Source organism: Crocodylus porosus, unplaced genomic scaffold (assembly GCF_001723895.1).
Source record: "Crocodylus porosus isolate Cpor-Errol unplaced genomic scaffold, CroPor_comp1, whole genome shotgun sequence".
Lineage (NCBI taxonomy): Eukaryota > Metazoa > Chordata > Crocodylia > Crocodylidae > Crocodylus > Crocodylus porosus.
This window is the reverse complement of record NW_017728932.1, coordinates 18,024,770-18,049,905: the sequence shown is the minus strand read 5'-3', so window position 1 is coordinate 18,049,905 and position 25,136 is coordinate 18,024,770. Positions and strand designations below refer to the sequence as shown.

The 25,136-nt window shown below is 42.4% G+C and overlaps 1 protein-coding gene across 1 annotated transcript in view; it reads left to right on the top strand.

Annotated features, from left to right (window-relative positions):
- Positions 1-24,182, top strand: part of YWHAE (tyrosine 3-monooxygenase/tryptophan 5-monooxygenase activation protein epsilon) — a 31,194-nt gene extending 7,012 nt beyond the window's left edge. The window contains exons 2-6 of the mRNA XM_019545885.1: positions 5,317-5,516; positions 13,006-13,112; positions 15,551-15,757; positions 16,202-16,338; positions 23,256-24,182. Of these exons, the coding sequence (XP_019401430.1) occupies positions 5,317-5,516; positions 13,006-13,112; positions 15,551-15,757; positions 16,202-16,338; positions 23,256-23,308 (704 nt within the window). The 3' untranslated portion in view covers positions 23,309-24,182. The remainder of the gene's footprint in view (positions 1-5,316; positions 5,517-13,005; positions 13,113-15,550; positions 15,758-16,201; positions 16,339-23,255) is intronic.
- The last annotated feature ends 954 nt before the right edge of the window (positions 24,183-25,136 follow it).

Sequence of the window (25,136 nt, the reverse complement as noted above, 5' to 3'; positions counted from 1 at the left end):
TGTTCCTCTTGAATCACTATGTCAGGCTGTCCGCAGACTCAGGCAGACATTGTTCTCTGTTGCTCTTGGTTCATACTTGACAGGTTGCCTCTTCAGCTGTGAAGGCCAGATTTTTTAATTACTATTTTGATTTTTTTTTTTTAAAAGAAAAAGCTTAGATTACATATGGTCTGTGTGACCCACCAAATACACCTGAATACCGCTTATAGACCATATTCAGCCCATGGGCTACATGCTGTTTTAGCCCATCACAGTGCATTGTCTTCCAGTAAAGCAAAGGGTGAAGAGGCTTTCTGTAACCTGTCCGGGGGTTCTCCTGTGCACAGATGGGTGAAGTCAGAAATTGGAGTTGTGCATGGCCGGTGGTAATGGGATACTAGGAATACTGAAGGGTCTTTTGGCAGCAGGCCATGAACAGGCTGTGCTGTATGAAATACAGCTGAGTACTGACAATTGTTAACAGGTTGTTGTAACTGTTTGAGTGTGTCTGCAGCAGTCAGTGCCGTCACCACATCCTGCTGTCAGAGGTGAGTCTGGATCTGGCCCCTCAAGAAACCCCATGGTCCTGACTGAGTCTCGGGAGGGGAGGGGTGGGGGGCAAGGCAGCTTGATACACCCTTGGTTTAAAGAACCCTTCCCCCACCTTTTGTATTTTCTTGCTACTTCATTACGCTTTTTACCAACAAGAAATGCATACCTTTTGGGGACATATAGTAAGTAACTACAGGCTGAAATAACCAATGCATATAAAAAAAAAAAAAATATAAAGGACAGAAGAAAGTATACATCTTAAATGTTCTTTGCCTGTCATTTTTAAGCCTGTGGATAGATTAATCTTAAAATATTTTTTGCATTGGTGCTGTATTTCAGAAGTTGCTTATGAAGTGTTCTGTACGCCTCACCTGCTGTTCCCTTAGGGTGGAACATAAATTGCACTGAATCAATAACAAATGGTGTCCCTTCACATAAGAAGAGGTATACAGGTTACAGGCAGGGGGTTGGGGCAGGGTTAAGCTAATACAGAGCAAAAGAGCTAATGCCAGTGGTTCTCAATCTTGATGGACTTGGCGCCGGTTGAGTGCTACCCTATTTCAAAAATTGTGTTACGGTCCTTACTTCCTTGTAGTGGGGCTGGGTTAGTGGCCAGGCAGGAAAAAGCCTGAGCCTCCACTTACCTGCTTATCTCCTAAACACCTCTGGGCACCCTTCAAAATATTTTGCAACACCTGGTTGAGAATCACCACCCTATACTTTCTAGTTCTGTTATGAGGTATTTGTGGCTTTTGTTGCTGTGTGAATATCTTTTAACATTTTTATATCAGAATAGTCATGATCAAACTTTGGACTCCAAATGAATCAGTTGAAAATGTATTTTTGCTGCCAGAATAGTAATTTTGATTTTTTTAAATTGCTGAAGTCATTGGCCATCTAGACACTTTGTTTTTTGCTTTTTTAGGAGTGGGAGCCAGGTTTTGTCCACTTTTCGGCATCAAAATATTTCCTTCCTTATGTGGAGTAGTTTAATTTCAGTCAGCAGGGGTGGGCAATGGCAACACAGGTGCCACAGTGGCACAGGTAGCCTGTGTGTCATGCGTCAGACTGGGGAGGGGGCAGGCAGCATAGTATCAGATAAGGAGGAAGTAGAAAGCAAAACAGTAAATCAGTCTGGGAGTACAGGGAAGGAAGTAGAAAGCAGAGAAGCAGATCAGGCAGAGTAAAGGGATGAGAAAAGAAAGCAGAGGGGCAGATGGGTTAGGGGGAGGCGATCAGAGTAGCGCTTGGGGAGGGTGTAGGGATAGTTTCTGGTACACCTGCCAAAAAGGTTGACTCTGACTGTCTTAAAAATATATTAGTGAGCCCCGTGAATCTGGAGAACTATTTACATGAATCTGGAGAACTGTTTAATGGTGTCGATTTTAAAAAAATAATGTACCAGGTTTTATTCTGGTCTAGTTTTTATAGCGGTTTTTAGTTGTATTTCTTTCAAATGAGTTCATAGTACCACATTAAGATGAATGATGCTTGTCATTTATATTGATTTTGTACTTTATTAAGCTTACCCTTTAAACCAGATGGTAGCACTTAAATTAATATTTCATTTTAAGATGGAAGCACCTTCTACTCAAGCTGTTTGAAAACAGTATTTTTCTTAAGTTTTTTTTAATATTTCCTTATAAAAATTGACTTTCATTTTTTATGTAATGGCATATAGTTATTACAAAGTAAAAATAAATATGTATGGAGTTTTGTGATCTGGATATAATTTGTCTGCTTTTGGGTCATTTACTTGATTCCTCATGGTTCCTTTGTATTTCTACAAGCGGGAAAACTTACCGCAACATGTAAGAACTACTGCAAATACCTTTGTGTGAGAGGCCCCATCCTTTGTTCACATTTATGATTGATGTACATGTAGTTTTGTAACTGTAAATGCAAGTGCTTTTGTTGGGCTTTGGCATGAAAGAATACCCCAGGAACTGACTCAAAATTCTTAGAACTGTTGAAATGCCACTGTGTTCCACAGCTCTGAGGAGGAAAGTCTTGCATTGGAAAGCTTGTCTGACTTCAGACCAGCTGTATGTTGGCCCGATAAAAGATATCACTGTAAGAAATCCTTGTCCCTTGCATCTTGCATAATTTCTGGATCCTCACAGCTACAGCATTACTCTTACACTATCCTAATTGTCATCTGCAAATTTCATAAATGCTCTCGTTTTATCACAAGTAACAGCAGTCCACAGTATTTAATGAGGTTGATCCAAGTTTTGATTCCCCAGCATAATACTCTCTGCAGCATGATTCCTCTCAGTTTGGAAGCTTCTTATTCATTTCCGGTATTCCTATGCTAATCTCCGTTTCTCCAGTGTAATGGCTTTCTTTTCATGTGGCATGGTTTCTCATGCTTTGGTGAAGTCTGGGTAGGATATTCAGTAACTATGGTTTGGTCAAGAAGGGTGATGATCAACCGCCAGAACAGGATCATGCCATCAGGCCTGTGGAGCTCCCTGTGGGTCTGGGAATTTGGTTTTGGGGGAGCAGTGGCAGTGTTAATTGCTGTGGTTCTTCCCAATGCTACTCATCCGGCCTGTAGGGCTGGAAGGTTGAGCAACACTGACCTAGGAAAAGCCTTTATCTTATAAATGATAGGGGACATGAAGTGTAAGGGTTTCTACAAGTGGTAGCAACAAGAGGAAGATCAGGGAAACTGAGTCCTTCACTGAATGGGGGAGGCAGCCTAGTGACAGAGGATGCAGAAAAGGCTGAAGTACTCAATGCCTTTATTTTTTATTTTTATTTTTTTTTATCTTAGTCCTCACAGTCAAGCTCCCAGACTACTTGTATCTACCTGACAGTTCAGTTTGGGAAGGTGAGCAGTCATCAGTGGTGAAAGAACGGGTTGGGGACTATTTAGAAAAAAACGGGATGTGTACAAAACCATGGGGCCAGGCGCAGCGTACTTGAGGGTTCTGAGGGAGTCGGCCGATAAGATTGCGAAGCCATTGGCCGTTCTCTTTGAAAACTTCCGACAATTGGGAGAGATCCTGGACAACTGGTAAGGAGTAGATATAGTGGCTATCTTTAGGAAAGGGAAGAAGGAGAATCTGAGGAACTACAGACCCATCAGCCTCACTTCAGTCCCTGGAAAAATCAGGGAGCAGGTCCTCAAGGAATCCATTTCTAAGCACTTGGCGGAGGAAGTAATTGGGAGCAGTCAGCATGGATTCACCAAGAGCATATCATACTTGACCAACCTGATTGCCTTCTAGTGAAAAAATAATGGACTTAGTGGACGCTGGGAGAGCAGTGGATGTGATATACCTTGACTTAAGCAAAACTTTTGATATGATCTCTCTCAACATTCTTGCAATCAAATTAAGTATGGGTTGGATGAATGGACTCTAAGGCAGATGGAAAACTGGTTGAATTGTTGGGCTTAAGGGGTAGTAATTAATGGCTCTATCTGGCTAGCAGCTGCTATCAAGTGGATGTCCCAGGGGTTGGTCCTGGGGCTGGCTTTGTTCATGGTTTTCAGCAGCCTGGAAGATGGGATGGATTGCACCCTCAGCACGTTTCCAGATAACACTAAGCTGGGAGTAGTGGATGGGGCTAGGATTCAGAAAGACCTAGGCAAAAGTGCAGGATTGGAGCCCAAGAAATGGCACTTGTCTTTTTTGAACCTCATGATAAGTCCTGCCTTAGGATGGAACAGTGCCATGCACAGTGCAGGCTGGGGACCAACTAACAAAGCAGCAGCTCTGCAGAAAAGGACCTGGCTGTGACCCTGGACAATAAGCTGAGTAGGAGCCAGCAGTATGCCCTCGTTGCCAAGAAGGCTAATGGCATACTGGGCTGCATTAGTAAGAGTGTTGCCAGCAGATCAAGAGAAGTGATTCTTCCCTCCTCTTCGGCACGGGTGAGGCCACATCTGGAGTAGAGTCCAATGGAGGGCAAGGAAAACGGTTAGGAGAGTGGGGCACATGACTTCTGAGGAGAGGCTGAGGAAACGGGTTATTTAGTGTAGAGAAGAGAAAAGTGAGGGGAATTGATAGCAGCGTTCAAGTCAAACTGGACACAAACTGATTGAAGATTGCTTCTTCCTTGACGGAAGGAAAAACTGTACCTGTCAAGTGCCAAGGGTCCGGAACAGGCTTCCCCGAGAGGTGGTACAGTTGCCCACCCTGGCGATCTTCAAAAGCATCTTGACGCCCACCTTGCTGGGACCCCAGCAGTCTTTCCTGCCCAAGTGCAGGGGGGCTGGACCCAATAATCTTGTAAGGTCCCTTCCAGCCTCTAACAATCCATGAATCTATGAAAATCCCCAAAGGGGGTTTGCAAAGAGGATGGAGCTGGACTGTTTTCAGATGCAGAGGTAGATGGGTATGGAAAAACTGACTAGCCAGTCAGGTGAGATCAGTGTATACATTCAGTGGTGTACGTACAGCCGTAACTTGCAGAAATCCAGTTCTCAAAAATAAAACGCGGTGATACTAAGAAAACACGAATAGTGCTTTTTAATGCTGTACAAAGGGGGTTTAAGGCCATCCATAATTCTCATGGCTCTGTACAAATTGCTTTCCAGAAGCGTTCTCACTTTACATGGGAAAGGTATAGGATTGATTCTAGAAATTAAAGGTGGGATTGAACCCAGTTTGCCAAGCTAAGTTTATAACACTAAATTCTGGAAATCACAGTGACTTTCTTATTGAATGGATTTGAACTCAACTTAGTTTTGACAGGAATAAAGTCAATGGGTGATTCAGAGGTGTTTTGAAAAGTGTATTTAATATGTCTGTGTAATGATCTCTTTTCTCTTAGAAATGGTTGAATCGATGAAGAAAGTCGCTGGCATGGATGTGGAGTTGACAGTGGAAGAAAGAAACCTGCTGTCTGTTGCATATAAAAACGTGATTGGAGCTAGAAGAGCTTCCTGGAGAATAATCAGCAGCATTGAACAAAAAGAAGAAAACAAGGGTGGTGAAGATAAACTAAAAATGATTCGGGAATATCGACAAATGGTAAGACCTACGTGGTGAAATGCTCTGGAGGAGCTGAGTGTGTACTTTGACTGCAGTAAATGCAGCACCTTGCCTTCCTCCTCTCATAACTGTAGGCTGTAAAATTAATAAGCAGTATCTCTGAAGTTTCTTGGGAATGAGTTCCAGGACCCTTTTAGGCCCTTGTGCATTATTGCTGATTTGAAATCAAAATTTATTTGTTTGGTTTTTTTGGGGAGTTTTTTGCTTTTCACACTGTATGTTGTTCTGTCTTTTGTTGTACCAAACGAATGACTTCCATTAGGTCCTCTATGACAGGAAGTCTAGCTTTTGTCTTGGGTAGAAACCAATTGTCTCCTGTCTCCTGCACCACATTTTCTATAGCTTTTTCTAGAGGTGTAACTGTAAGAATGCAGCAGTTACCTGACATCACAGTATACTCTAATAGCTTTATATGGACCTAACTGGAAGAGGCTTGACACGCATTATTAGTTTATTATTATTTAGCTGATTTGTGTCTTGCCCATTCCGAAAGGCTCAGAGCAGCCTACAGTAGACAAACATGCTTGACTTGAAATGAGAAAGTGTCAAAATTGTGCCTCTTCTGACTGGATCTTGCTTTTGAGAGTAGAATTTTTATGGTCTCCAAACTGTACTTGCCTAAACTTAGGCTAACTATACTCACCGAAACTTAGGTTAAATGCTTTGGGTGATTTCATTTTCAAAAGAAAATGACAAATCCTGAAGGCTAGTTCTACAGTTGCAGTTGCCTTGATAATTATGAAACTGAGGCCAAGTATATTTGCCACTATAAGCGGGCCTTTTGTAAACTTATTTCTCCTTAGATGTTAAGCAGTTAATTGGGATAGCATCTTTGTAACAGGTGATTGTTTATGTAGTTTTAAAATCTTCCCAACTCAAAGGGCAAAGAACAAGTTTTGACTGTGTGATTGCAGTTAATGAAACCTTTGAGCAATTTTTCTCAGACTCCTGAAATCCATTTTTCTTGCATACCCCGTGCACCTTTTTCCTAGAAGCAGCTGTTAAAGGTTGGAGTGCACGTTATGTACAAGAAATATGTTAAGGGATGTTTCTGCTGCTTAGCAGCAAAAGTGACAGTAAAGTCCTGCAGTGATCCACAGGGAGCAGAACGAGAGGGCTCAGCTCCCTTGTTGCTGCTACTTGGTTACTATAAAGAAAATTTTAAGAAAAAAAACTAATTCTGCTTTTCAGAAATAAGGTGCATATTTAACTTATTTGGGAGTACACTGTAAGTGAGAGTGCGGGGGGAGGGTATGTTAGTTATTTATTTAGCTCAAAGTACCCTTCAGATATTTCACTGCATATATTTTCACCAACCTTCTGGCTCTTTAAGAACCCTGCTCCTTCAACAAATTGCAGCAGTACTCAGCTGACACATGATCCCAGCAGGAGAGAGAACTGTTAAGAGTGCTGATGTTTGAGCTGTATTTGAAACTGCATCTTTTGCAGGTAGTGTTCTGGAAGCCGCCCTCTTCTAAAGGGTCATGACTAATTAGTTTGGGTTTGTACCTGGTGGAAGTTGCAAGGTATCCCTTCCCTATATTCAAATGTTGTTGATACAGTAGCCCTAAGGCGGTGATTCTCAACCTGGGTGTGGCGAGAAGGACACTGCAGTTTGCTGTGCAGTATGAGCAATGCTGGTTGTGCAGATACCTGCACATGATTCATAAGATCAGCCCAGAGATTTCAAATAGGGACCCATGGGGTCAAAAAACATTCTGCCCTATTGTGCACTTTCTGAGTTATTTGTAAAATAGAGAGCTCTTTTATTATTTTTACTTTAATAAAAAAACAAAAACAAAACCCAAATGAGAGCTGGTATTTTCTAAGGGGTACCTTGAGTCTAGCAGGGTGTACCTTCAGTTCAGAAATGACTGAGAACCACTGTTTCTGAGGCGAAGTCTGCTTCAGTTTCTCCTCTGTGCAAGTTAAAGCTTGTGATACTTGACAGGCAGCATTGGCCCTAAACTATGTGGTACAGCTTCCTAAGGCCTGTGGCCCGATGGAGTGGTAAACTAGGCATGTTCATAGCATTAGGTAAATAATTGAGTTGTTGTTTAGGTGGACATGGAAATTAATATGATCAGTACGGTACTATTTGTAATGACTCTTTTGAAAGAAAATTTTACTTTATGCAGCAGATCTCAAATGTCAGTGCTCTACAATTTTTTTTTTTTTTTTTGTGGTTGGGCACTTTCAAACTGAAGTTGTCTTCATTTAGTAAAAAAGAGGTGCCTTGATTAGTAGATATAACAAATGCATGTTAATGCTTTCTCATTGTGTAAATGTGGAGAAAAGCCTGTGTGGTTTTACTTTGCTATGTAGGAGGGGAATATGTTTGCACAGCTTTCTTGGTTAAAAGACCCAGATGCAACTTGGACTTGCATTTTAGTAATCCTGTGAACACATAATGCTCCATGTTTGTAACAGTATTTTCTGTGTGTGTATATGTTATTCCTTTCATAACTAGAGGATTAAGAAATGTACCCAACAATGTTAACAGCAATTCAGGTGAGATTTCTGCACAAATGCTGGAGACTTAACTGGTGTAAGACTTCAGATGCTGTCTGCACTTTCTATCCCAGTCTTGTAGATGGCCTTTTTCAGGAGTGATTATCTTCCCTTGGCAGAGGCCTGTGGTTCTCAGTCTCTTTAGATTCAAGGTAGCCGTCAGAAACTGCCAAATGTCAGCTTTGATTTGTTTTTTTTGACTAAAGGAAAAATTATAGAGCAGTTCTGTGTTTTACAAAAACCCAAAGAGCACGCAATAGGTCAGAAAAGTTTTAACGCTGTGGATTCCTATTTGAACTCTGAATGATAATTTTCCCATCCTGGTGGTCTCATAAAGTCGGTCTTCTCCATTTGGTCTTCCTCTTTCTACCCCCTACATACTTCAGGGCATGCAGGAGGGATAAATATGAATTGCAGAGGGTGTGGCTTAATTGATAGGTAACTATAAGCTTCTGCATGGAAACAGGTAGAAACTTAGTCCAGTAGGACCTGTTAGGGACAAGCACTGTTGGCAACGGGGTCGTTTTGCCTAGTTCCCCAGTCTGAGTGGGAGAGTCATGGGGTTCTTCCCACAGGGTGATGAATCGGGGCTTAAGATCTGCAGAGGAAATGTTGGATGTTGCTCACTCTGAATTGCTAAGTCTTGTCTCCACTTTGCACAGTGGGTTTTTACTGTGCGATAGTGTTATGCTTCAGTTGAAAGAAAATGCATGTAGCAAAGACAAAAGCTAAGAAAGCATGAGACTTGTTTAAAATTGTAGATCAAGTGCACAAAGTAGATCTTGTTACTACTGTAACCAGCATAAAAAATGCCATATTTACTTGCATACCCCACACACCTCCCTCCCTACCTCCAAGTCAGTCCCCCGACATAGGGGTCCATGCCCTAAGGGGTCGATTTGATTTTTTTCTGCCCAGATAAAAGTACCCCATTTTAATCCCTGTTCCACCAGGCAGCCATGCTGTCTCCTTTCAGGCAGCTGAAGGAGTTGGTTGACTTGGTGGCTTGTTGTTATGAGTCAGTTGCCTAAATTAGAGTCATTTGAGGTGCTGATGATGGCCTCAGCTTTTAATGGTCTTGATGTTCTTCGGGCAGTCTTACCATCTGTAAGCTGCTTTTGGGGTCTGTCCTCCTATTTGAATTGGAGACTCTTTTTAGTTCTCTTCAGTGTTATAGGTTTACCCATGGAGACTAGTCTTCAGAAGCAGCTAGGGTTTCAGTTTTTGCTTAATTGGGAGAAGGACAACGAATGAGCTGAAGATTAGGGTCTAGTCCTATCTGTACAGCCATAACCCTGGACAAATCTTTTGTTTTGCCTTCACATGCCTTATCTGGGACCATGTGGTATGGGAGGAATATGGTAGCAGGGTGTTGACTCTTAGGAAGTTAAAAGTGACTTTTTGGAAGTGAATGGGACTGAAGACAGCATAACAGGCTAGAAACAGTTCTTGAACTAAAGTTTCACCTTCTAAGGGGTGGTTCCTAAAGGTTGATGATGGTAGGATTTTTCAGCAGTTCCACGTGTGTATGCCTCATGTGGATGCAGAAATCTGGCAGCACTGCTGTCCTGGAAATGAGTATTATTGCCACTGTTTGGTTAAAAGTGAGCAACCTTTCCCTAGAGTTACTATCATCAGGGCGATGTGAGACTGTGAGGCATACTGCAACATGGGTGATGCTGCTGTAGCCAGGGAAAACTGCCTCAGTTTCTAGGGGGCGTATCAGGGTTGAACTAAAAAGCAGCTACAAAAAAACAAACAAACAAAAAAACCACTTGCCACAGCCCTCTGTGTGGTCCCACACACCCCTTCTGGAAACAGACGTGGGCCAGTTCCACCTGGTGCTCATCTCCAGGCTCCTGCACTGTATCTTCCACCTGGTAGAACTGTCCTGCGTGTCTTTGTTTCCAGGAGATGCCTTTGAGGCTGGATCAGGAAGGGCTGCGGCACTGCCTGCTTTATGCTTCTTGGATAACACTAAAGTAGGCAGGCAGGTGTTGCAGCCCTTCCTGGTCTGGTTGTACATGAAGCATGCAGGGCGCTTTTAACTGGCAGCAACAATGTGAGCACCCTGGTTGAGAAGCACTGAGGTAACTTGAGGCACCTCAGCAGTGGTACTCAACTAGGATGCTGCTATGTTTGAAGTTATGGAAGGAAGCCCTCCCTGGATCTAAAAAGATTGAGAGCCACAGGCTTAACTGTGAAGCTTTCCATAGTTTAGGATGAAACTGTTTAGCAACTGAGCAGCTACAAGATGACTCTTGAATGTGCTTTTGAGCAGCTGAGGTCCAGGTAGAGTGTACTTTGTGTCTAGCAGGCGGCACCTGAGCTGTACTAACCCACAATTTTGGCCTGCTGCGTTTTGTGTGATGTGCAGAAGTACATGGGAGGAGCTGGACAGCAGAGGCAGAGATGGGTCCAACAGGTTGAGGAGCCAGAAGCATGACTGACAGTGACAACTGACAGGGGCATCTTACCTTGGGCAACCTTGGTCTCCTTGAATCTTGGGCTTGCTGGCCTGCTTGGATTCAGTAATAGAGGGTGTTCTGGTTTCTGCCCTACATGTTTGTCCATTTGTGGGCCCTGTAGATGGTGTTTTGGCTGCCTTGGCTTGCCTTTGGTGAGTTGCTTTGTGGCCATCAAATAAATTCCATGTTGTCTGTGAAATGAATGCTACAATTTTTATACCAAGAGAAGTGTTTTATTTTTGTGGCATGGGTAGAATTCAAAACAAGTATGGAAAAAGTACGAAGGCACAGGAGCTTCAGAACTTAATAGTAATGAAGATTTGCCAACATGAATGACATGGGGGACGAGAGATGTGCAGAACAGGAGCATGTCAGATGCTTGCTTCTGGCTGACATTTAGAGCCGCGGTTTGGCAAACTAGTCTGCCCATAGTGATTTGGATTCCGTTGTGGTTGGAGTGGTAAATCATCAACTTGCTCTCAGGGCTTCATGAGTTGAAGCACAGCTCGGTTCCCCGAAGATGTGGTTATTCCCATCCACAGTGGAATTGCCTGAGATTTGTAGTGCTTCGTTCCACACTTGGGGTGCACGCTGCTTACCTCTCAATGCAGTCTAGCACTTGACGGAGGGGTGGTGGTAGGTGGACCACGTGAAATTGTGCAGGTTATCAGGAACTCCAGATGGGCTTGGAAACTATGGCCTGATGATCAGAATAGCTCATGAACTTGGAGACTTGCAACCTGTTCCGTTCATTTCAGCATGTATGACAAACAAGTAGATCTGTTCTGTACTCTAACAGAGTTAAAGCATTTCTACTGAGAGGTGTGAGGCAGCTGGCAGAATGCTCTGTAGTCTGTTGCGCACGTTTTCTGCTGGACTGCGTGGTCTATTTTGCAGCTGATGCACAAAGTGCCCTCTAAAGAGGCTTTGGCAGTACAGTTGCGGAGTGGAGCCATGCAAAGCTACCAGAAGTGTGCATGTACATACACTTTGGCAGTTGTAGTTGCCTGCCAGAACTTCAGGACCATCATGGCTACAACATCATCACTCTTGCACTAGCTTGGTCCTAAGTACATAGCTAGTCCAATAAAACGATACCACCCAACGAAATCCTTGCCTCCACAGAATGTTAAGCAGTAGACTGAGGTGAAGATGCATAGGAGCCTTCATCAGTTTAAGGAAAAAGGAGTTGGAAATAGATTTAACTAAGTCACTGCAACATTTTCTTGTGTGGATAAGTCTTCTGTGTTACAAAGGCTATACAGACCTTTGTATCTGTAGGAACTCCTTGCTAAATAACTTGCTAAAGTTAGTAGTGTTTCAAAGCCCAGTATTTCAAAAGTCACTGCTTTGTGAAGTGTTCCTTACTAACTGATTTCTAAAATGAGCTTAGTCATGTTCCCCTGGAGATGAGCCTTATAAAGATCAGTGCTATTACCTTTCCTAGTTTTGTGCGTTTAAAAGTTTGTATGTTCTAATGTTTTTCAAAGCAACTCATTTGCGTGGACTTTGTCAGTGGGTCTCCTCCTTATTGCTCCCCCTCCTGTCTGCTAGGGTGTCCCTTAAGCTTCTTGCTCATTTCAAAGTCTGATTGTTTGGGCTTAGTCTGTCCGATGCAAGAGAGAAACATTCTTATTACTTTCTGAAGTATGTTTTCAATCCTGCATTGGGCCTTAGTTGGCATTTCTTGATTGGTGTTTTGCCTCCTGTGAAATGAGTAGAAACGTACCGTGGTCTGAGGGAGGCTTTTGTCCTATTAGCCTTTACAGCCATAAGGGAGCAGAATCTTAGAGTTTGGGGTGCTGTGCCAGATTCGCATATAGGATCTAAGAACCAGGATGGTAAATCCTGCAAAGCATCTCCCACAGTTTTATTTCTGATTAAATTATTTCCCTTGCTGTAGCTCTGTAGGGAAATGTGTGTCATAATGGACACAGACTCTTTTTTGTATATTTTTTTTTTTTAACATGAGAGAATCTGCAGAATTCTGTTAGCTTCTAGAACCATGTAGAGAAAGTTGGTAGGAGAGGCTAAATTTTAACATCGTGGTCATTAGTAGACAAGCAGAATGTTGTACTCTTGACTGTGGGCCAAGGCAAGAAGCAAGTTGTAGAATCGGTATGCCTTCCACCCGTCTGCACGTGTTTTGTTATACTTTGCTATGCCAATTTCATACAAGTTTTAATGCAAGTATCAGTGCTCAGAGTGCAGTTATTGGGTCATTGTAAGCATTGAAAAGTAAGTTTTGAAGCTGACATATGTTGTGAAAATGGCTTTACAGTTAGGAGCCCTGCAGCCCTCTTTCACACCCTACAAATACCTGTTTTGACTAATGTTTGTTGATATAGTCTCTTAATACTATCCAGTTAAAACAAGTCTCTCATTTTTAACATGTCAAGAAGAAAAATTTAATTTCCACTGTTTAACGCAGTTTATTCAACACTGATTTATTTTTGTTTTGGGGCGTTTTTTTTTTTTGCACCTCACAGGTTGAGACTGAGCTGAAGTTAATCTGTTGTGATATTCTGGATGTACTGGACAAACACCTCATTCCAGCAGCTAACACTGGCGAGTCCAAGGTTTTCTATTATAAAATGTAAGTGGCTTACTGTTGTCTGCATCACAGGTCAACTTAGGTTATGTAAAATATTTAACTGAAGTCCACATACGTAAATGTGAAGATTAACAGCAGCAGTGACTTGAATCTTCTATCCCTGAAATGGTTACTGCATACATATTGATAGTTACACACAGATGAGCTTATTGCTAGTTGGTGGGTTTTTTGTCTCTCTTGCTTGTAGGAAGAAGGTAGTTCAGTTGTATCTAATCAGTTTTTTAACATTATCTTCCTGTTAGTGTTCTGCCCCAGGGGCTTGTGTCCAATTGTGAGGAAACTAGATTAAAGTCAGCCAGCTTTCATGTAGGCCATTGAATGCTACTCAGGCAGAAACAGCTCTTTGCAGTCTTATGCTCTTCAACATTATTTGTTCTAAATCCAGTTTCAGGTGAAAGGTTTAATTCCTGTCTTAACAGTCCCATTGCCCTGTGCGGTATTTTCTGTATAAAGGCGGTGCATAAAAGCAAACAAACAAATCAAAAAACCCCTGAGGTAATTAAAATTTAGTTACACATCTAAGTACTTCTGTTAAGGAGTGCTGACATGAACATTGCGTATCCCACTTTGATTTTTCTGCTCCTTGTATACATAATGGCATGACAGTTGTTCATGGTATTATGCTGTATTTCAGGGCTGTCCAACTTCAAAGTGGCTGGGGGCCACATGCCCCATGGGCTGCACCAGTGAGAGCCATACACCACGGGGGCAGCACTAGCGGGAACCCCCCCAGGCTCTGGGCAGGTGGGTGCTCCCCAACCTCAACACACTGGGCAGGTGGTGCTCCCTTGTATGGTGCAGCATCCCACCTCACCTTCAGCGCCACTGTGCCTCATGGGTGTTCCAGGCTGCAGGCTGTGCTGTCTCATGGTGTTTGGGTGGGAACCCCCCCCAAGAACCCCCCCCAGCTGCTGCTGTAGCTGGAGGAGTAGGGACAGTGGTGGCTTGGTGGGAGCCTCAGGACTGCATGTTAACCTGTTGCAGGCCCCATGTAGTCTACAGGCTGTGAGTTGGACAGCCCTACTATATTTGAAAAAGCATTCACATCTGTATGTGACCACATAAAAAACTGCTAAGTCTTGCAGTATTTTTTAAATTTTAATTAGATTTAATTTAAGATTAATTTTATATGAATTTTTAAAACATTTTTTCCAGTGACCATTCAGTACATTTAACTCAGTACATTAAACCTAGCTTTAATTCTGGATTTGCAGCAGGTAGTGAGTAAACTTGTATGCTTTACAATGTTCAGTGAACATTGCTGCATGTATTATATTTTTATTATAAAATTTGTCAGTAAATATGTCACAGAGCATCTGAGGTGTGTCTGGAAATAATTGTATCTGTTATGTTTTTAATAAAACCACTTGTGTGACGGAATCAAATCTCATGCAGGAGTGCTGTAGGGCCAGAAAGAGCACTAGCCTAAAAGCGCCCTCTGAGACAAAGGGAATAAGCACCCTGTGGGCAGTACCGTGGAGCAGGTACACTAATCCACTTGCAAAGGAGCGCAGAGAATCCTTGAGAAGTGGGGCTGGAAAGAAACCTCCGTAGGTCATCTAGTGAGGTCCACCCCCCCCCCCCCTTTGACAGGATCATCCCTGTCCAAACCATCCTCTACAAAAATATCTAAAGATAAGAAGAACACTGGTCTTCTCTCTGTCTGTACTCAGTTGAGGGAATTCAGCTGTGCAGCAAATAGTTTCTTTGTCTTTCCTGTTTTTGTTTGCACTTAGGAAAAGGTTTTGGAGAGACAGCTCTTGTTGTTTTGATGTCTGACACGTATTAACTGATTGTGGCATGGATAATTGCTGGTATCAGCTTGCTTAGTACCGGTACCTCGTATTTTTAGGACCGCCTTCCCAAAGGAGGCATTTATGCTGTCCGTTGGCAAAGGGGTCAATTTGCAAGTCTCATCCTGTACCTTGTACGCATGTTTTTGGCTGGTGAAGACAAATGGGCGGAGTTTTTTTTCCCCCAAAACACCCAGATGTGTAGTGGGTGATTCTCTATTACTTGCATTTCTCAAGTATTTCCTTTCCTTTGTAAAAATGTCTAAAATGTTTTTTCCTCTGGTGGTTCGTTTTTTGTTTGTTTGTTTTTTTTAACTGAGAAAATTGATTCTGTAACTTGGTTTTATCTCTGTGGTGCACACAAGTCCAGCAATACCTATTAAGTGCCCAGGAAGCTTAGCAGTATTGTGGTTTCAGCTATCTCACTAAGCATTGTATAGGTGTTTACACCTGTCCTTCAGAACTAATGGTCTTAAAGCACATAATACAATAATATCTAGACATTGGTCAGCAGTAGATATACATCTTGCTTCAGAAGTATTTTGCAGGCAAAATGTTTTTTTTGCCAGTGGGTAACAGAAATATAAAATTCATAAGATTATTGTGCTTTATTTTTTCTTCTTTCAGGAAAGGGGACTACCATAGGTATCTGGCTGAGTTTGCTACAGGAAATGACAGGAAGGAGGCGGCAGAGAATAGCCTGGTGGCTTATAAGGCTGCTAGTGATATTGCAATGACAGAACTTCCGCCGACGCACCCCATCCGCTTAGGTCTTGCTCTCAACTTTTCTGTATTCTATTATGAAATTCTTAATTCTCCTGATCGTGCCTGCAGGTGAGTAATATCTGAGGAGGTGGATTCCTTTGGTGTGCTGTAGGGTACTGGTGCTTGGCAATTCTAGCATTTGAAAAATGAAACCTGAAATCATTCAACCCAAATGTTGTTAATTTTTCAGAATGAATTTTAGGAAACAATTCTCAATCTTTTCAGAAAATGTTACCTATATTTGGATGAGCGATTCAATTAAGAACATTGTTTCTTAATTGAATTAAACAGGTGGCCTTAGGCTGGTCACTATTCCTAACCATCCCAGGAAATGCCTATTTAGCCTTCTCTTAGAAACTTCTCATGAATGAGTGTGACTTCTCTCAACATCTACTTCCATTGTCCTGTTGTTCTTATAGTTGGGAGTATTTTCCCCTCTGGCTTTAGGTTAATCAGATTACTACATTGTTGGGTTGAAACTGTAGCAAAGCAGATTTACTTTTGTATTTGTAGGTTGGCAAAAGCAGCTTTTGATGATGCTATTGCAGAACTGGATACGCTGAGTGAAGAAAGCTATAAGGACTCTACACTTATCATGCAGTTGTTACGTGATAACCTGACACTATGGACTTCAGACATGCAGGGTGATGGTAAGTAAGATTTTGCTTTAAGATTCTTCTCCACTCTTGATCTCAGGAAAAAATACATACCTGGCCTAAAAGTGATCTCTTAAGTGTGGGAAGGAGCAGCAGAATGGATTTTGATGTTTTTCACCTCCCCACCAGTATTGTTGTATTTGTTTGTTTGTTTTTTTTCACTGTACTGTACAGTTGACATGTCTGAGTTTGTTTTTCTTCCTCAATGCACTTGGCAATGATATCAATTTACATTGGGAACTTTTTTCAGTATTTATTGGTGGGGTGAGATGTCACATCCTAGAGATTTTCCCCTCATTTAATTGGACTGTATTTTGTTTCAACAATAATGACCCGGGGGGGGGGGCGGGAATGGAATCTTTATTAATTGCAGGTCAGTTTCTGTGATGCTCGTGGTGATCCTTCTAATTTGAGTTGCTAATGCAGAAAGTAAGGAAGTGACAAAATATATTTAGCATTTCAAGCAGTAGTGCCTTGTCATTCCTTAAGAAGAACTCCTTGAGTAAATACTAAATGAATAACCAAGCGTTGTGCTTGGGGGCAGGATTCTAGCATATTTAGTCATTGGAAGGGGTTTTTGCCTTCCTCTGTTGAGGGATGGGGCACGATCCTCTTCCTTGCATCTCTTGAGTATATTTTAACAAGCTACTTTCTAGCCCTTGTAGTGGAAGGATGTTGACAGTATACTCATGCCCCTGCTTTACCTGTGACAAGTTAAAGGGTGTTTCTGAAGTTTCGACAGCTGTACCTGGCAGTTGCTCCAGAAGTTTTTAAAAGGGGTAAGCAAAAAGGTTGTCTAGGAGGGTATTGATGGAGATGAAATGAACTTGCCTTGAGCAAGGGATTGTACTAGATGGCCTTCTTGTCCTACTTCCGTGTGATTAATTTTAAAAAAAATTAAATAGCCAGTTATTACTATGGCAAGAGTTATGATTGTCTTGATGCATTAGCAAGACTCTTTCTCCCTGTAGATTCATGTAGCGTGTAGCGTACTTAATTTTTCTAGCACCTCTAATTTACTGAGGAAATTACATAACGAAATAAACTTGGCTGATATATGGCAATATTAATGAAATAAAGGCACTTCTGGTTGTTATCTATATAGAACTAAGCTGGTTCTGTCTGCAGAATTGTATGCAATCTCTGACCTACTTTAGACAATGAAGTATGAAGTACGTTGTCAGTAAGTTAAATGTGTAAACGATTTGGTACCGTAGTCTTCCAGCTCTTAGATAGTCCTACAGAATGTCTAAGAAACTGCATCTCTTGAAGAGAAGCGGGGCTACTATGTGGAAATCACTTAATAGAGTTGTCATGGGATCAGTGCCACTTGGGAACAGGGGGAAGTTTTTCCTCAGGACTCCCCAAGAAGCAGTCTCCCAGCCCTGGCATGGCTTCTCAGGCAGCATACCTCTGGTTTCAAGACCCCGCTGCTTCTCAGTTCCTTGCTTCCCTGGTGATCTGTAGCACCCCTGCCTCCTTTGAGAGTTTCCTTTTTGTGGTTAGCTCCTGGGAAGGAGACGGTGTTGTCTTCAGTGCAGCACAGCAGAATTTGTTCCAAAATAGTCTTTATTGTGCCACTCAAGTTCCCTCTGCTCTTCCACAGACTTTGTCTGCCTTGGACTACCATTTCTCCATTCCCCAGCTCTGACGCTTACTCTTTTTCTTGTCAGGCCCAGTCAGTCACTTCTGAAACAACACAGTTGCAAAACTCTAATGTAATCTCGGGACAGCGCTCCCCCAGTAAAATGAGATGAAGTCATAGGGAAGCCATTAAAGGACAATTTCTGGCTCCTGCTGCCAAACCCAGGCTGCCATATCTCACCAGGCTGAAAAGGGCATTACGTTTCATGCTTACGAGACTACTAACAGCAAAGCCTGTTTATACCAAGTCCCCCAGCTTGCTCCTGGCTAGAACCCAGTCCAGCTAGCTGCCTTCATCTCAGTGGTTATGCATCATTGCCCACTCAAGGGTGCTGCAGTAGCAGTGGTCAGGTAAAACTACTGTGTGCGCTCCCCCTGCGTCAGGGCTCTCTAATCAGGCTAGAGCAGGCAGCAAAGTTGCCTTGTGCCAGGCAGCTCTCTCTGATCTGTTACCCCCAACCATTTTCCTGGAAACAGGTGCAGATGGAACTTTGGCTCTGCTTCTGGGAGATGATGTGGGGCGTAAACCAGAAAGAGCTGCCTAGCACAAGGCTGTTATAGGAAGAGTGTGCAAGTGGCACAGCCCTTCCTGGGCTGGCTTTGCAGCAAAGGGCAGTTGCATTCCAATTTCACAGCGTTACCCAGCTCAGAAGCACTCGCATAAGCTGAGGCAGTGCCAAGAGTGGCTCTCAGCTAGGGGTGCCACCGCATTGAAAAAAGTGGTGGCATGCCTTCACCCTGAAAATCGATCTGATATAATCTCCATTTTTGAGAGATCCATTCTAGAGGAGTGTTAGTACAAAACTGTTCCCTGCACTAAGATAAAAGATGACATACATTAAAAAAGATTTTGAAAAGGAAAAAGTCCACTCTGCAGCTTTTCTAGCTCTTGGAGTCGACTGTTAAGAACAGATGGGTGAGTAGCATATCGTTGCAATTTTCATTGAGGTGTGATTATAATTCATAGAATCATAGAGAAGTAGGCCTGGAAGGGTCATCCAGTCGGTCCTCCTGCCTGAGGAAGGATCGTCTCTATCCAAAGCATTTCATACAAATCCATTGTCTAACCTGGGGTGGGCAAAATGCCTGTAGTAACAACGTGAAACCTAGAGTCTTTCGTTTGATGTGCAGCAAGTTCGTCCTTATCTAAGGCTTATGAATCTGTACTGATGGGTGTTCTGAGAATAAATGCACTCTGCCCTGTAGTTAGGTATTCCAAAAATCATTGTATTTCTCTTTGTGCAGCTGATGGTGCAAGTCCCCTTAGACAGAAAAAGTATCTTGATGCTTTAAAAATGCATTGAGATGTTGGTGTCAGCAGTGCACTTAAGCTTCCTGGAATGTGTTCCTGGATGTTTTTTGCGCACACATTATCCCCTATGTGTGATAGAATTATGCTATCAAAATAGTAATTGAAATGATTTTTGAGGGGATTTCAAGTCAGTAGAATATAATAACCTTTTGGAACTTGACTAATAACTACAGTCTTTGTAGGGAGGATGTTGCTGGGCTTGGCTAAGAGCAGTGGACTCATGCTGCTGCAGAAGAAACTTAGACTGGTGATTAGGAGGAACTGTCTGACTGGGAGGGTGGTCAAGCACTGGAATAGGCTACCTAGAGAAGTTGTGGAATCTGTCCTGGAAATGTTCAGAAGCAGGTTGGATAGAAAGTTGAATGAGACTATTTAGTCAGGGCTGATCTGCCTTGAGCAGGGGCTGAATTAGATGAGATGACTTTGTGAGGTTCCTTTTGGCCCTGCTTTCCTTTGATTTTTGTGAATTCCCTTCTCCTCTGGATCTCAGAACCAGGGTGGAGAAACCCAGACTCTCCCTACTGGTAACTGTACTTACTAGATGCACGCTGGGGGAAAGTGTACTTGACTGATTGGTGCTTTACCATTCTATGAATATCCGAATTGAAGCAGCCAAGTAGCTAGGCACTGGGTTGCTAGATTAGAAGCAGCCAGGGTAATTACCTGTACCTTCATTCAATACACCTTTGCTGTTATCTCTTTGAAGTAGATGCTCTCACGGTTAAAAGGCCAGCTAAGAGGTCATGGATTGAACTAATCTGTTGAAGAGGTAGGCTATGTCATATAGTAGGATTGATGAAAATGGTGGTTACTTGAACAGGTAAATGAATTAAGAGACCTGTATGGGGAATAATTTGGTGCATTTAACAAGTCAGTTTCTACAACCTTTTCTTGAGTTGAGAAGGTGGAGAGAATTGCATTAAGAGTGTGCTCTTCTGTATATCCTGAAGTGAGACTCATCCATCTGTGTGTCGTCTCCGCCCATAACCCCTTGCTGTATCGTGTTAGTCCACCATCCTGTAATATGGATGGGGTCCCTGACTTGCCCCTGCTTCCTTCACTGTCCGTTTTCAGCCTGAGGCGGTGTCTGGAACCAAGGAGTAAGCAAAAGGAGCCTGTTGTGAGTGTAACTGTGGAGGCAAGGGGCTGGCAATAGAAAGAAGGGTTGGGCAGTTGAGAAGCATTCTAGATAAGTTCTGCTTTTATCTTTCTGTAATCAGACACAGGACCACCTGACCCAAGTTTCTGCATGCCTTGTCAAGTTTCAAAACACCAGGTAATCCCCAGGTGTTCACTCTGGATGGGACTGGTCGCTTACTGAAGGCTACCCTTTCCATGCTCTGGGTGCTATTAGATCTTGTTGTTCAGTTAGTGTGTTATGGCAGTGCTTAATATGCAGTGTTGTAATTTCCTTGAATAAAGACTGCTCAGAGATGGCTTAAAAAAAAGAGATGTTTTGAGAACAGTAACTGTTCTTCAAAATGTGAAACCTGATGGAAAAGTGCAGTGCTTTTGAAATGAGTTTGATTTGTAATGCTTTTATGAATCTGTGATCAGAGTTGCCAGAGGGTATAGTGTAATAGTCTCATTTCTACAGACCTCTGAAGAAAAAAAAAAAAAAATTGTATCCATTTCATGTTTGAAATACCATGGAAATCTGCAGGCAAATCTAAAATCATAATATAGGATAAATGCTTCTAGAACAGGGGTGGGCAGGCTGGACTCCATTTCCCAGCAGCCCCTGCAGCGGCAGCTCCTGCCTCCGTCCTGGTTCTCTGGCTGGGTGCTGTCACAGCCCATGCTCCTGGGGTCTCCACGGAGACGGTGGGAGCTGCCTGGGCAGGGGCTGCTGGAAAATGGGGGTCCAGCTGCTGGCCAGATCTGCCATTTGCCCACACCTGGTGACTTGCTGTTGGGACTAGTTAATGGGATGTTACTTACCATGTTAAGTGGAAGCATGATCACATTTGCTTCACAAATCTGAGTGAGAAAGAATGGCTAGATTTCTAAAGTATTGGCTTTTCAGTACCATTCCACTTTACTTTTGCTTTTAGTCTTTAGGTTCTGTGTATCACAGCATGGTTTCCTAACAAATTGAGTATGACTGGACTTTTACATCTCTCCACTTCCATTGTCTCTCTTAATCAAGTTATAAGCAAGCAGTATTTATTTTCACGCTTGTAATACTGTCTTCATACGATTCCTGTTTTCCCTTCTTTCCTGTTTGTATAGATTCCTAAAATGAAGCCCAACTGTTCATTTCCTAAAAATCTACTTTTGTAAGTCCTCACCGTGGCTCAGTGACTTTTTCAGTTTATAATTTCTCTTGTCACTAACCATGCCTGCTTACCACTGTCCTGTTCCTGATAAATTGCTTGCATCTCTGACTCTGTTCCAGGGCTAATTTGTGGCCTGTCACCCCTACCTACCCAGGCCCAGACATGTATAACTAAGACCAAAAATGATCTAGACCTTTGGTAAATGAGCTAGATACCTTGACAGAGATTAAGAATACTTGGGCATGAAACGTACTTTCACTTTTGGCCTGTTACGCGGTATTTGCTTTTGTGTGGGCTAAAGCATGTGGGGGATGCAATGCATTTTCATCATCATCTCAGGTTAGGGTTAGGTCCTTTACCAGTTTCCTCTTTCAATAAAAGTGGTCTTATTTTTGTTTAATGTCACTATTTAAGTATGTTTTGGGTCCTATTTTTTATTTGCTATGGATAGCATTGTCCAAAACACCCGTACCACATATTTAGTGACTTCCTTGCATCTAGATACATAGTCTGCAGGCATTCTGCTTGGATGTCAGAAAGTTGCTTGTTTGATCTGATTGAATTTTCCTGTAGACTAATGGAATAGATTATTCTGTTTTACATTGTCCCTTGAAGCATCATAGTTAAAGGGCAGTTCTACCTGAAAATTTTAATCAGTTGACTGTATTAGTACATGTTCCTTTACTTCTGTTAAATTGCTGGAAAAGGTACATACAGCATCCATGTTTCTGGTCCAGGGGACAACCAGTCAAAAACTCCTTAAGGCAGCAGTTCAAAAGATATAGCTGGCTCTTCACTGCATGTAGCAGCTCAGTTAATTGGCTCCAGACTAATAGTTAAACAAGAAGCATGAAAGAATCTGCACAAAATGATCCTCCTTAATAACCTCAGCTGCACCTTTTCACTTCTTGGCCTGCTTTCCTGCACTGCATTTGAAAAGTAGGAAAGGTATGTGCAGGCTGGACCCGGTGATCTTGTAAGGTCCCTTCCAGCCCCTAACATCTGTGACCATTTTTGGGTGGCTAGACAGAATAAAATGAAAACAATATGCAACCTCTGGTGGAGATGTTTTGGGAAATAGATTTCAGTGCTGTAGCACTGAAGAAACTAAGCACGCAGCATGGAAAATTGTGATGTTGATCTCCCTTTCTTTAATATTACTTTCTACAGTTAGATCTTTAGAAAATTATTCTTTTTAGGTCCTTTTTTACAAGTGGATTGAGGTTATTAAGGAAATACTTTTTTGGCTTGTGATTTTTGAAGTGTAGGGCTGTGTTGATCTACAGCCATATTGGTAACTTTGTCTCGGTTGTACACCTTTTGAGAGACCTGATTTGGTGTGTACCATTTGATTTAAATGCCATGTATAAGTGGTATTGTGCGCTGTGGTAAGGACATAATTGAAGGGATGCAAACATTAGTCCTAACCACAGGACATGGCTGAAATGACAGGTTTAGGCTACGAGTATTTCCATACAAGGAATTGATGTAAAGAGCCGCATACAGTTAAGAAGTTCTAACGTAAACGGCATCAAATCAGTGTTGAGACCAGTGAAGTTGCTACACAAGTATCTTGCGTTGAGAAATGATGACGTACCAGCGGGTTCCCTTGCTGTCTTCCCACTCGCACCCTCCACTGTACTCTATTACTTACTTACGTGCTTGCTTCTTTGTAGGTGAAGAACAGAATAAAGAAGCGCTGCAGGATGTGGAAGATGAAAACCAGTGAGACATCAAGGCCAACAAGAGAACCCATCTCTGACCACCCTTACCTTCCCCCACAAATCCCTCAGTGTCACTCTGAGAACCACCAAATCTGACTTTTACATTGGGTCTCAGAATTTAGGTTCCTGCCCTGTTGGGTTTCTTTTTGTTTTGTTTTGGTTTTTTTAAACACAGTTCAAAAGTTCTTAAAAGGCAAGAGTGACTTTCTGTGGATTTTACTGGTGCCAGCTTCCTAGATTCCTTAAGACACTAACAGGACTGCGTAACGGCTCGTTCAGCATTACTGTACTGTCTTCTGCCAGGTATGGCAAGATAACCATTAGAAATGAATGTTACATCTGAAAGCCATTAGACTTTTAAGGAAGAGACTTACTGCACTGTAGGGTGCACGTGGTGGTATTTTTCTTTTTTATAATTGTTCAAACGGAATTTTATACCAATGTTTAACTTAATTTGGAGTTTAACTTTAGATTGAAGTTACAGGTTTTCTTGGAACGTTTATTATAGTGGTTTTGCTGTAAAAAGTTTCCAAACTGCTGAAATGTTGCTGAAAAAATACGGTGCTGGTAACAGTTCAATAATCCATAGCTGTTCATTCTTGCCTACTTTCTACTTCTCCTCAAAGCAGGTTAGCGTTGAAGGTGGCATTGAAAGCCTGCATGCGTGTTCAATATTTTTTTTTCTCCCTTCCCCTTCCCCTCCTCCTCTCGCTCGCTCAACCTCTTTTGTTCAGTATGTGTAACTTGAAGCTAATTTGTACTACTGGATATCTGACTGGAGCCACAGATACAGAATCTGTATTGTTCTTACTGAAACACAGCATGGAATTAACATTAAACTTAAATAAAACAAACCTAAATTAAAAATGCCAAATACTATTTTGATTTCATCCTTTTTTTTGCATTTGATGATGAACGGTCCTGGGAGCCGAGACCAAGTGCGGGGCTCCCTCCTGCCAGCAGACTGGTTAAATAGTTGGGTTAGTGTCGCCATTTCGCCTGCACGCCTCTCTTCACACTAAATGGCTTCAGTGGGATTGGGAGGTTAGCCTTCCTCTAGCAGAGGACACGGCCCTCTTCCTTGGATCTCCTGAGCGTATTTTAGCAACCCTTTAAGCAGCAGACCCCTGGCCGCAGTTGCCTTGATGCTTTTACCTGTGGCAGGTTAGGGGCCTGTGCCTTGCGGGTGTGAGACGGGGTTGACTGCCTAGCTTAACTAATAGGTTAAAATTGCATGTGCATGGTTTGGATAGGGCCGATCCTGCTTCAGGCAGGGGGCTGGAGTAGATGACCTCTAGACCTACTCTTCTACGATTCTGACTGCTTTTCTCAAGGTATCCTTTCCTATTTTCGTTGAACTACCTTACATTTTATGAAAAATGGATTTTAAAGTATGCCCAGAGAAACATAAGGAAGAATAAGAGAAGCCAAAGGCTAAAACCAGCTTTTGTTCTTGAAGTTTTCCGGACCGTTCGGCTTGTCCTTTGCCTGCTGAAGGCGAACAGCACTTCTGCGCAATTAAGGGAGGCTTACAGTACCTTGACCTTTCACAGCGACGCCTGCCTCTCTTAGGCATCACCGCAATAGCATGACGAGTTACCCCTGCGTGCAGTCAGTTGGAGCTAGGCACGAGCGCTGCACGTGGTTTCAAAGGTGCAGCGCCACAGGATCACAAACTTGTAGCTTGTCACGTAGTAAAACAGACCGAATTTTTGTTAGAAAAAAAATGTATTTATTTAGCATATATTTGAGATAATATGATGTACACAGCATTATATAGTATATACACTACAGCGTATATGGGATTCCTGACCAATGCAGTGTTTCGATACC